We start from the raw sequence: 12,394 nt of genomic DNA, 5'->3' as shown, positions 1-12,394 counted from the left end.
AGAGAATGGAAGAACTAAATGGGTAAGAACTTGAGAGGAACAAACTGAGATGGGGAAGAAAGAGATTGAAGGGCTAGAAAAGAGTACTAGAGGAACGAGATGGAACATGAGGAAGAGAGAGATGGGGAAGAACAAGATGAGGAAGAACTAGATGAGAGAGAAGGAGATGGGAGAGGAGCTGTTATGGTAAAGAACTAGATGGATGAAAACCTAGATGAAGGAATTAAGATAGAGCCTGGAGGAGACAACAGATAAATGTAAAGAGAAATTGGGCAAGAAAAGAGCTAACAATGAGAGCAGAATATAAGCTTATATAGAGAGAACTGACAGAATAATAAAGTGTATGGACTAAGGAATTTTGTGTACATAGATTCATTTCTATTCTTCAAAGATTAATTGTCAGCTGGTTGTAGATTCTTCCTGGACCCTGGGAGGGGACTATCCAGGGGCTGGACCCCCATAGTCCCCGATAGGATGTAATGAGGGAAGAAAGCTGGGTTCACTGTGAGGTTCTGTGGAGTCCCAAGGCCATGGAAATAGAGAGGGATGACAGGCTCTTTAAATTCCTCTTCTAAAATATGTCAATTAGGACACTGTGTGAAAGGTGACATCACAGATGGTTATGTCAAGAACAAGTCAAGTCAAGAACATCAAGTCAATAACATGGTCCTGAGATCATCATTGAAACTCATTGTGCTGGCCTGCACCAGAGATGTCTTTATCAATCTTTTCCCTAAAAACATAGTAAAGAACAGCTGTAAGATTGTTTTGGTTATAAGAAATTAAAACTCAAAAAAAGAAATTAAAACTTCATTTTGCTTTTAATATCCAGTGAGTTCACTAAATAACATGCACCTGAAATTTGTTTCAAAGGCTTTGAACCCTTCATTTTTCATGTGCTTCAATTTGTTGAATGCTTTGGTTGAAATAATGTTTAAAGTTACTAAAATACTTTGATAGTCTTTCTTTCTCCTCCTCCTCCTCTTCCTTCTTCTCCTTCTTATTCTTCTTTTTCTCATTCTTCTTCTTCTTCCTTGTTTGTTGTTGTTTCCTTGCTTCTTGAGACAGGGTTTCTTTATATAGTTCTGGCTATCCTAGAACTAGCTCTGTAGACTAGTTCTGGCCTTGAACTTACAGAGTTCCACTTGCCTCTACCTCCTGAGTCCTGGGATTAAAGGCATGTGCCAGGCTGGGGTCCTGAACCCCCATGCCAGTTCAGCTCTCTGAAAACTGGGCAGAAACTTCCCACCCCACCAGAAGCCAGGCCAGCATCCTGAGCTTCAAAAGACCTCTGGACAAATCAGAGGCCACATACATTGCCAGATCTCCAGCCCCCAACATGGGCAGCAACCCCCTGCTGCCCCAGTTCAAGCAGGCCATCAGAGGTCTAGCTTTTTACTCAGACAGGGAATCTCTACTCATTCACAGCCACTCCAACAAGAAGACCAGAGAAGAAACAGAAACCAAGGAAGAAAACACTGATTCAATAAAGAGAAAGCCTCAATTCAGCACCTAAACCTATAATCACTCCAAGTTCAGATGCCTAAATATCAGTATAGAAACACTATCAAAAATAGCCACTGAAATGAGCTCCTCATTAGTCTTATTAAATAAAAATGTGGAGTCAGATATTAGGGTGGAAGCTCAAAGATCAGAGAAGCAGAGCAGCAGACCCTAGAGACTTCTTACCTCTACAAATCCTCAGACTGAAAGGGCTTAAGATCCTGTCCCTACCCACCTTATATTCCTGTCTCCACCCTCCTAATGCTGTCATTAAAGAAATGCACCACCATCACCTGGCCCTGTTTCTCTTTTTGACATCTCAACTCTCCTTTAGCCCAGTTTGGCCTTGAACTCCTGATCATCCTACTTCTTCCTCTGAAGTACTGGGATTAAAGGTGTGTGCCATCACTGTCTAGCCCCTATGTTTAACTAGTGGCTACCTCCACCCTCTGATCTCCAGACAAGCCTTACATTTCAGAACAAAAACAAAATATCATACAAGAAGCCAGGGCAATATGTGACCATCAGAGCCCAGCCATTCCACTATAGTAAGCACTGGATATTCCAGCACAGCTGAAGCACAAGAAAATGACATTAAAACCAACTTGATGAAGATGATAGAGGCCCTTAAAGAGGAAATGAATAAATCTCTTAAAGAAATTGAGGAAAAGAGAATGAAAAATTGAAGGAAATCGATAAATACCTTAAAGAATGTCAAGAAAGCCAAGAAAACACAAATAAGCAAACAGTTGAAGGAAACAAATAAAACTATTCAAGACATGAAAATGGAAATAGAAGCAATAAAGAAAACAAAGACTGATGGAATTCTGGAATGGAAAGTCAACACAAGCAAACAGAAACTACAAACACAATAATCACCAACAGAATATGAGAGATGGAAAAGTGAATCTCAGGCACTCAAGATGTGATAGGATATGATAGGATAGAAGATATAGTTACATTGGTCAAAGAAAATGTTAAATCTAGAAAATTCTTGACACAAAACATTGGGCACCAGATGTAGATGTAACCAACTGTCTTATTAAAATAAGAAACACAGAACCAATGTAAAAGAGAAAGCCGAGAGGTCAGAGCTCAGAGCTCAGTGCTAAAATCTTACCTCCTGCAGTGCTCCTAGCTTCCCCGAAAGAGAGAGCTACTTCCTGTGTGTCTGTCTTTAAATAGTCTTTCTGTTCTGCCTTCTCATTGGTTGTAAACCCAAACACATGACTGCCTCATCACTGCCTGTATGTACCACCCTCCAGGTCTTAAAGGCGTATGTCTCCAATGCCGGCTGTATCTCTGAACACACAGAGCTCTACCTAGCTCTTCTACCAAATGCTGGGATTGAAGGTGTGCGCCACCGCTGCCACCGCCACCGCCGCCACCTCTGCCACCGCCGCCACCACCACACTCTTGTTATGGCTCTAATAGCTCTGACCCCCAGGCAACTTTATTTATTAACATACAATGAAAATCACATTTCAGTACAAATAAAATACCACAGTCTAAGAATAATATGAATAGAAGACAGGGATTCCCAGCTCAAATCCCAGAAAACATTTTTAACAAAATCATAGAAGATAAATTTCCTAATCTAGAGAAAGACATGCTTATAAAGGTACAAGAAGCTTACAGAACACCAAATAGATTGGACCAGAAAAGAAAGTTCCTTTGACACATAATAATCAAAACCCTAAACACACAGAACAAAGAATGAAGAGTAAAAGGTGCAAGAGGGAAAGGCCATGTAATAAATAAAGGCAAAACTCTTAGAATTACATCTGACATCTCAATTGAGACTCTAAAACCCAGAGAGCCTGTTCAGATGTGCTACAGACTCTAGAGACTAAAGATGGCAACCCAAAGTACTATACCCAATGAAACTTTCAATCACCATTATGGAGGAAACAATATATCCCATGAAAAAGTCAAATTTAAATAATATCCACTAATCCAGCCCTACAGAAAGTACTAGAAGAGAAAACCCAAGCCAAGAACGTTAACTACACCATGAAAACATAGGCAATAAATAGTATCTAACTCTGGCAAACCCAAAGTAGGGACACACACACACACTCTGCCACCACCACCTAAAACAAAATAATAGAAAGCAACAATTATTGAGCATTGATATCTCTCAATGTCATTGGACTTCATTACCCAATAAAAAGACACAGACTAACAGAATACTTTTGAAAACAAGATCCATCCTTCTGCTGCATACAAGAAACACACATCAACAACAAAGATAGACATTACCTCTGAGTAACATGTTGAAAAATGATTTTCCAAGCTAATGGACACAAGAAGGAAACTTGTATAGCCCTTCTAATATATAACAAAGTAAGACTTTGAATCAAAATAAATCAAAAGAGATGGAAAAGGACATTTCATACTCATCAAGGTAAAAATCCACCAAGATGCCCTGTTAATTCTTCATGTCTATGCCACAAATGCAAGTACATCCACATTTGTAAAAGAAACATTACTAAAGCTTAAATCACACATTGACACTCACACATTGATCATGGAAGGCTTTGATACCCCACTTTCCCCATGGACAGGTCGCCCAGTCATAAAATGAATGGAGAACTAATGGAGTTAACAGACTTTGTGAACCAAACAGACCAAACAGATATCTACAGAACATTTCACCCAAACACAAAAGAATATACCTTCTTCTCAGCACCTCACACAACTTTCTCCAAAATGAGCATATACTGGGTCACAAAGCTAGTCTCAACTGATACAAGAAAATTGAAATACACCCTTGTATCCCATTAGACCACCATGGATTAAAGCTCTATTTCAACAACAGAAACAACAGAAAGCCTACAAATTCTTGGAGACTGAACAATTTTATACTGAATGACTTCTGGGTCAAGGCAGAAATAACGAAGGAAATTAAAGACTCCTAAGAATTCAAAGATATGAATATACCACATACCCAAACTTATGGGACACAATGAAAGTGGTGCTAAGAGAAAAGTTAATAGCATCAAGTTCCTTCATAAAGAAATTGCAGAGCTTTCATAATAGTGACTTAACAGCACATCCAAAGTTCTAGAACAAAAAGAAGGAAATGCACCCAAGAGGAATATGCAGCAGAAAATAATCAATTGAATTGATTTCTTTTTTTTTTTAATTTGTTGTTTCTGTGTGTTTGTCAACTCTTGTTATTGTTCAGATTTTTAAATTATCTTTGAGATAGAATCTCATGTGTCTTAATCTGGACATAAACTTGCTATATGACTAAGAATGACCTTAAACTCCTGATGCTTCTGCCTCTGCCTCTGAAGTGCTGGGAACACAGCTGTGCTTCAATACACCTATCCCTGATCTGTGTGTGTGTGTGCATATGGGTTTGCCTCTGTGTGGGTATGTTTATGTATATGCAGATGCACATGGAGGGGGATAGGTGTACATACACATGTGTACACAGGCCTGTGGAACTTAGAGGACTACCTTAGGTTTCATTCCTCGGAGGCATCCACATTGTTTATTTTCTTTATTTCATTGACAGTTTTTTTTAATTTTATTTTACAATACCATTCAGTTCTACATAACAGCCACAGATTCCCTTGTTTTCCCCCTTCCTTCCCCCCAGCCCAACCCCCATTTCCACCTCCTCCAGGGCAAAGCCTCCCCTGAAGACTGAGATCCACCTGATAGACTCAGTCCAAGCAGGTCCAGTCCCCTCCTCCCAGATTGAGCCAAGCATCCCTGCATAAGTCCCAGGACTGCTGGCAATGGTCAAGAGACAGCCGGGACTGACCTACTCTGGTGATGGGATGGCCAAACACCCTAATAGTTGTGTCAGAAACCCCATCCAAGGACTGAAGAATCTGGATGCAGACATCCACGGCTAGGCCCTGGGTGGAGCTCCGGGAGTCTAATTAGCGAGAAAGAGGAGGGTTTATATGAGCAAGAATTAAACCAAAGTTGGATAAAGCACAGGGACAAATAGCCAAACGAATGGAAACACATGAACTATGAACCAAAGGCTGAGGGGCCCCCAACTGGATCAGGCCCTCTGAATAGGTGAGAGAGTTGATTGGCTTGATCTGTTTGGGAGGCATCTAGGCAGTGGTACCAGGTCCTGTGCTCATTGCATGAGTTAGCTGTTTGAAACCTGGGACTTATGCAGAATTGAATTTCTGAGAAATCAAAAAGACAGACAAACCCTATCCAATATAACTAGAAGGCAGAAAGAGTATCCAAATTAACAAAATCAGAAATGAAAAGGGGCATAACAACAGATACCAAAGTAATCTAAAAGGTCATTAGGTGATACTTTAAATATGTACTTCACAAAACTGTCAAGTCCAAAAGAATTAGACATTTTTTTGATGGATACCACTTAATAAAGTTAAATCAAGATCAGATAATTCAAATAGCCCCGTATCTTCTAAGGAAATAGAGGCAGTCATTAAAAGTGTCCCAATTAAAAAAAAAAAAAAAAAAAAAAAAGACAGTTTTAGTGCAGAATTCTACCAGGCTTTCAAAACAGACTAATACCAATATTCCCCCAATCATTCCACAAAATAGAAACAGAAAGACACTGCCAAATTCATTTTATGAGATCACAGTCAATCTAATACCCAATCCACAAAGACTCAAAATGAAAGAGATTATAGATATATTTCCCTTATGAACACAGATACAAAAATAATAAAATATATGCAAGCTGAATCCATGATACATCAAAGAGATCATCAACCATGATCAAGTAGATTTTGTTACAGAGATGCGAAGGTTCAAAATATGAAAATCTGTTAATGAAATCTACCACGTAAACAAACTGAAAAAAAAAACACTACATTATCCTCTCATTAGATGCTGAAAAAAACTTTGAACAATTTGAATAACGCTTCATCATAAAAGTCTAAGAGAGATCAGGGATACAAAGGACATACATACCCAAACATAATAAAGGGTATACTGGGCAAGCCTATAGCCAACTTCAAATTAAATGGCGAAAATAGCCGGGCGTTGGTGGCGCACGCCTTTAATCCCAGCACTCGGGAGGCAGAGCCAGGTGGATCTCTGTGAGTTCGAGGCCAGCCTGGGCTACCAAGTGAGCTCCAGGAAAGGCGCAAAGCTACACAGAGAAACCCTGTCTCGAAAAACCAAAAAAAAAAAAAAATGGCGAAAATAAAATAAAATGCACTAAAATCAGGAACAATTAAAAGTTATCCAATTTCTTCCTATCTATTAAATATAGTATTTGAAGTTCTATCTAGAGCAGTATGAGAACTAAGGGAAATCAAAGAGATATAAATAGGAAAGGAAGAAGTCAAAGTATTATTAATCACAGTTGATATGATAGTATTCATAAGTAACATAAAGAATTCTACCAAGAAACTTCTACTGCTATTAAACATCTTCAGGGAAATGTCTGGATACAAGAGCAATTCAAAAAAAGAATCAGAAGCTCTCCTATATTCAAACAATAACTTGGCTGAAAGATATCAGGGACACAATGTCCTTCATATTAGCCACAAATAATATAAAATATCTTGGTATAACTCTACAAAGTAAATGAAAGACCAGTTTGACAAGAACTCCAGAAACACACGCGCGCGCACACACACACACACACACACACACACACACACACACACACACACACACTGACCACACAGGTAGATGTAACAACATATAATGTTGCTAAGCCCTGAGTTACAAAAATAATAAGCCCTGAGTTACAAATAGAGGAAGGAGGGGCTAGATGGGAGTACTTGGGGGAAGGAAAGGAGAGAGAGAAATTGTATAATTATGTTATAATCTCAAAATTAAAGAAAAATAAAGCTTTAAAAACAGCCAGTGAACTGACAAGTTATCTAAGAAGTTTTGTACATAGTATAAAAAAGTTAAAGTTCAATGTCCTTAGCAAGAAGGGAAATGTAAATTCAAACTGCTCTAAGAATCTCTCTACCAGAGTCAGAGTGTCAGGAAATCAAAGCTCATGACAAGTGCAAGTCCAAGGAAGGGATCAGTCCCCACTGTTGATGGGGATGTGGACCACTGCAGACACTGGGAATTCAGTGTACAAGCTTCACAAGAAACAAAATTATAACTGTAAGACAGCTATACCACTGCTGAGTATCCATGAGATGCTAATAGACCCAAGTCATTCATACACCTGAGCTCATTGCTGCACCATTCCCAGCAGCTAAGACATGTGACCAGCCTAGACATCCACCAATTGATGAATGAATAAAGGAAACACAATGTGCTTATTCAATATACTTTCCTTCAGACATAAAGAAAATTATGTCAAGACATTTGTAGGGAACATGTGGAAATGGAGATTATTATGTTCAGCAAATGAAACCAGGGTATTAAAGACAAATAGCATGGGTACTATGATGTGTTGGACCTGGATTTCAGTGTGTGTGGCAGAGTGGCAGAGGTAGGTCATTAAATGAGAAGGGGGACACTGAAATAGAAGAAAGGCATCATATATTTAGGAGACCAAGAAAGGGATTTGTTGATGGTGAATACATTTAATCTAAGGATAGGAAAGTAAAAACAGGTTGTTAAATACCCTGCAGGTATATAGGACACAGAGCTGGGCAGTAGGTGGGGTCCAGCCTAGAGTGCAAGATTTTGTGTGCAAAGGTATAGGGGCTGATATCTATATTTGGAGATGTACTCTCTCATGGTGTTCTGGGATGCAAGTGGCACCACTAGGAAAACAGGGTGGACTGACCTGTATACAGCTTTGGGAAGTCAGCATGAACAGCTGTGCATAATATTCAGTTACATATTACACATATTTAATTTATAAGCAACATCATATATGTATTAGGTCAATCCTGGTTGATAACATTCAATCACAGAGAGGAACTATAACAATTGTGCCACTGGTACTGCTGCGGTTTGAATGTAAACATCCCACATCTCACATCTTTTCCCTAGCTGATGTTGAGGCAGAGGATATAGAACAGGAACGGGGTAGAGGTGGGGATTCCAGAGATTAATATAGGAAAGGCAGCAGGAGAGACATGACTGGACACTCCTAGTCTAAGAGTCAGGGTGGATTGATTGTGGAACCTTTAGGGTGTTCTAGAAAACTATTCCCTAGGGAACAGATTCCCATTTTCAGTGCACCAAGATGATGCATTTAACATCCCAAAGTGCCAAGCTTTACGCAAAGGTGTCTGAAAACCACGTGATGCAATTTGGGAACAGCTGGTTCTATAGGCATGAAAATTCCCAAATTTGATGACTCATGGATTCTAGAGAAACTGAGGTGAGGCACTTGTTCTCAGGTCAGAGCATCTGCAAGCAGGCGCTGACAGACCCCTCATGGAACTGTGAAGGTGAAATCTAATTTGCAGTCGAGCTTACCAAAGTTTGTAAGACAGAGCCATGGGATATCCACCAACGAAAGCTAAATATATGGTTTATGAAAGGGTCACTTGAGCATAGACTACACTCCTGTCACTCAGACCTCATCCTTTAGATGGCTTCTATGTGGTCACAGCACAGCTAGTGCAGATCACTGATATGATCATATAAAATGAGATCCATGGTACAGGATCAGGACTCTAGGACAGAGGGTGCCATCTCTCCCCTGATTAGCTTTTCAGTCACCAATTATAATTGGTCAATCCATGTGAATTAGCAAGCTGGAATCCCAGAAAGTTCCTTGTCTACTTTCAGATCATTTCTGAAAGTGGGCACCCGAAGCCCAGGAAACAGAGCTCAACCAAGGATGGGAAACAGACTCTATAATGAGAGAACCTGGCACTCCTTCTCCTAGAACACCTTCCCACAGCCAGGTATACCTTCAAGCAGAGGTTTTAACAAAAGAAAATCTTACTGAAACAAAACCAGAAAGAAAGCATAATACTACACTTAAAATCAAGCTTTAATTTTAAGACATTGTGGTAAACATTGTTAATATTCTATTAGTGTGAATATTCATGGTAGTTCACATCACAGTGTTGATATTAAACGAATTCAGTGTTTCATTCTACACAGCACATGCTGGACAATGTGATGGAGGGGACTCCTCCTGTTCCTTCTTCCCCCAGTCCATTCTTTCAGCATCATGCAGCTCACATCTTGGCAGAAGGCTCCTGAGGCAATGACAGAATGATTACTTTACTCCTAGGCTATCTTACTGTTGACAATCCTGCCCCTCCTGCTAATCCAGCTGGAAGAAAAGCACATATCACACTGATTAGAAAGATTGCAGCACAGTGGCTTTCTCACAGTACCTTCCCTGAAGCCTTTTTCCTTCATGGTCACCATACTTTATGCCCAACTACAGTACCCCAATCAAGAAGAAAAGGTTGTCATCAACAGCCTAATATAAACTCTCTCCACACTTCATAGAGCAGAACACTTAGTCAAACAGTGAAACTCCAGTTGTTCTACAGCTGACCTCAATGAGGACTTCAGTTTCTCCTTGGCTTTTCCTGTGGGCAATTGAGGGTAGGGAGGAGACACTGTCTTACCTAATCCATCACAGATGCCACATTGCTGTTCTCTTCTAAATTCTTAGATTTAGGCAAATCTCTTGTAGACTTTGATCTTCCACAGCAAATGGTCAAGAATTCCTCCCGTGTCTTCATGGAAAAGCAAATAAAACATTGAACTCCAAGAGACTAAATGTAAAGACCTTTCTTGAACAAGCACAGAATTAATAATCCATATCTCACTCACCATGTCGCTAAATCCATTCAGGCCCATAGTGAAACTTGTCTTTCCCTGCTTATAGTTTGCATTGTGATTCTCAATAAATTTCTTATTCTTTTCCCACACTGCTCTTCTGTGCCCTTCTTCATCCTGGAAATGAACACAATAGATAGTATTTTCTTCTTATTAACTCCACACACAAGCTGACCAAATGGAGTGTAGCAACAGGTAAAGAGGAGCCATGGAGAGGGATCTCAGGACACCACAGCCAGCCATTCTCCATACCCAGAGGATTAGCAAAGCTGGCCACCTTGAGTTCATAGTGCATGTCTTAAGCAAGTCTTCAGTGATGGCTGGCCTCTGTGGCCACGTTTATGCCTACAGACCCCCAACAGCAAGAGCCATTCTTTCTGAAATCCCTCTGGACAGTGACCATGTTACCAACCGGGCTGTAGGATTTTTTAAAGTTCATCTTCCATTCCTCCCATTCAGCATCCAAACTGGGATCACGTGGTGGAGCAGCTGATGTCATTCTCAAGCAGTAGGAAAGCACTAATGAGGTCACAAAAACCTAGGGAACAAGGAATTATTCAATACCAAATGGTCAGCCCTGAAAACCTACAAAGAAGTAATGTTATACATACTGATTAGTGAGAGGGCGCCCTCTGGTGGTACAAAGGGTAGCTAGGAAGCAACAGGGAGCCAGCTCCAAGCTGGGGTGAGGCAGGGTACCCTAGATGAGTGCAGGCAGCAGAGCTGGGGGCTGGACCCTGCAGGCAGCTTCCTCTTGCCTTGATCTGGACTTTGTCAAGGTGCCCAGGTCTGTACTTCAGACTTGCCACTTTGCCAATCAGCTGTGTGTTGGCCTGCCAGTGGCCTTCACTTCTGACCTTTCCCCCCCATCCCCCACACCCCTCTGAGGCAGGGCAGAGTGCCTGGTCTTGGTAGGCTAAAGTCAGCCAATCAGAAAGGCCAGATCCTGCACCACCCTTCTTCTTCTTTTTTTTTTTTTTTTAAATCATAATTGTAGTAACATTGACAAAAGAGACCAGATTTTTAAGTGAATCTGGAAGATTTTTTCTGAGGGTATGACGGAGAAAAGGGGGGCAGGGGTGGGGCTCAATGATGTAATTATGTTATATTACAATAACAACAACATTCCAAAACAAACAAACAACAAAATAAAGAAACACAAAACTTAAAGAAAGAAGTCCCAGTTTACCAGAGCAAAGTTGTGAGGATGTTTTTGGAGCATGATTCCGAAGGATCCAGGGCCTGTATACCTTGCCTGTCTCAGCTCCCTCATGGAGTGCTGCAGCTTCTGCTCAAAGGTGAAATCAGGACTGTCCAGACCTGGCTCAGGGCTTTTTACAAGGGAGGCTAGTGGCGCAAGAGCAGAGCAGCCTGTGGCTCCACCCTTTCCTCTCTGGAACAGTGCCTAGCTCTTCCCTGAAGCCTCAGCCTGGCCCACAGAGTAAAGTCATAGGCTAGCTTGACTAGTGAGTCAGGCTCCCAGGCAGGAAACATGGTTCTGGAGAAAAACCCCACTCCCAAGCTGTGTCTTACAGAATGTGGCTTTTCTGAGATCCTAAGACTCAGGGATGGCCTGTTGTGAAAAAGTGAGGTTTCAAAACAACAGAATTGTGGGAGGATGAACTCACTGGGAACAGTTGTGTGTGCCGTTGCCCTACCTCAGAATCTACGTCTGTATGGAGAACATATGCTAGCCTAGGAACTGTGAAGGCGCTGCAGACAGCACATTATAAACATCAAGGAGTTTTTATCTGTCTGTGACTTCCTTGCCTGAAACTCAGCCTGTAACAGACAGGAGCATCTTAGAGAGGATGAAATAACTAGCAGGAAACAGAGGTGCCAAAAGTACATGTCCCTCAGACCAACCATCACTGTCTCAGTCTATGACAGACAGGAGCATCTTTAGAGAGGATGAAATAATAACAAGAAAACAGAGATGTTAGAGAAACTTGTCATTCAGCCTGACATCAGTGTTTCACAGCTTTAGAAAAAGCACTGGAGCTGTTCAAACAAAAGAAGTGATGACTCATGTGTACACAAAGGTGACCTACAAGGTTTGACTGGACACATGAAAACTGCTGTGTGGACTTCACTATTACCCTGACTAGCACAGCTGGGCATTTGATCACAAAGCAGATGTAGCAAAAGTCAGAAAAGTGGATACAGGCGTGACTGAAAAATACACAGAATGTAGATTATTGCA

General features: G+C 40.9%; 1 protein-coding gene across 2 annotated transcripts; it reads right to left on the bottom strand.

Annotated features, from left to right (window-relative positions):
* Positions 1-9,367: 9,367 nt before the first annotated feature.
* LOC102921252 (protein CTLA-2-beta-like) lies at positions 9,368-11,539 on the bottom strand. Of its 2 annotated transcripts, none has more exons than XM_006981710.4 (5): positions 11,381-11,538; positions 10,604-10,729; positions 10,186-10,308; positions 9,978-10,088; positions 9,368-9,596 (listed from the first exon to the last, which is right to left on the bottom strand). In XM_006981710.4, the coding sequence occupies exons 1-4, from the start codon at positions 11,462-11,464 to the stop codon at positions 9,978-9,980; spliced, it is 444 nt and encodes a 147-aa protein (XP_006981772.1). In that variant the 5' UTR covers positions 11,465-11,538; the 3' UTR covers positions 9,368-9,596. The 2 variants fall into 2 exon arrangements, with proteins under 2 accessions (XP_006981772.1, XP_006981773.1); XM_006981711.4 differs by having other exon boundaries at positions 9,565-9,673; positions 11,381-11,539.
* Between the last annotated feature and the right edge of the window lie 855 nt (positions 11,540-12,394).

This window comes from Peromyscus maniculatus, chromosome 5, assembly GCF_049852395.1.
Source record: "Peromyscus maniculatus bairdii isolate BWxNUB_F1_BW_parent chromosome 5, HU_Pman_BW_mat_3.1, whole genome shotgun sequence".
NCBI classification, from domain to species: Eukaryota; Metazoa; Chordata; class Mammalia; order Rodentia; family Cricetidae; genus Peromyscus; species Peromyscus maniculatus.
The sequence above is the reverse complement of the archived record's forward strand: the minus strand, read 5'-3'. Positions and strand labels throughout refer to the sequence as shown.

Bases quoted from the DNA above. Each gene is read 5' to 3' on its own strand.
- LOC102921252 (XM_006981711.4), bottom strand. From the start codon at position 11,464: ATGAGGGAGCTGAGACAGGCAAGGTATACAGGCCCTGGATCCTTCGGA. The intron at 10,730-11,380 runs GTAAACTGGGAC...CTTGTTCCCTAG, and splicing joins ATCCTCACAACTTTGCTCTG to GTTTTTGTGACCTCATTAGT. The intron at 10,309-10,603 runs GTTGGTAACATG...GTTCATTTCCAG, and splicing joins TTAAAAAATCCTACAGCCCG to GATGAAGAAGGGCACAGAAG.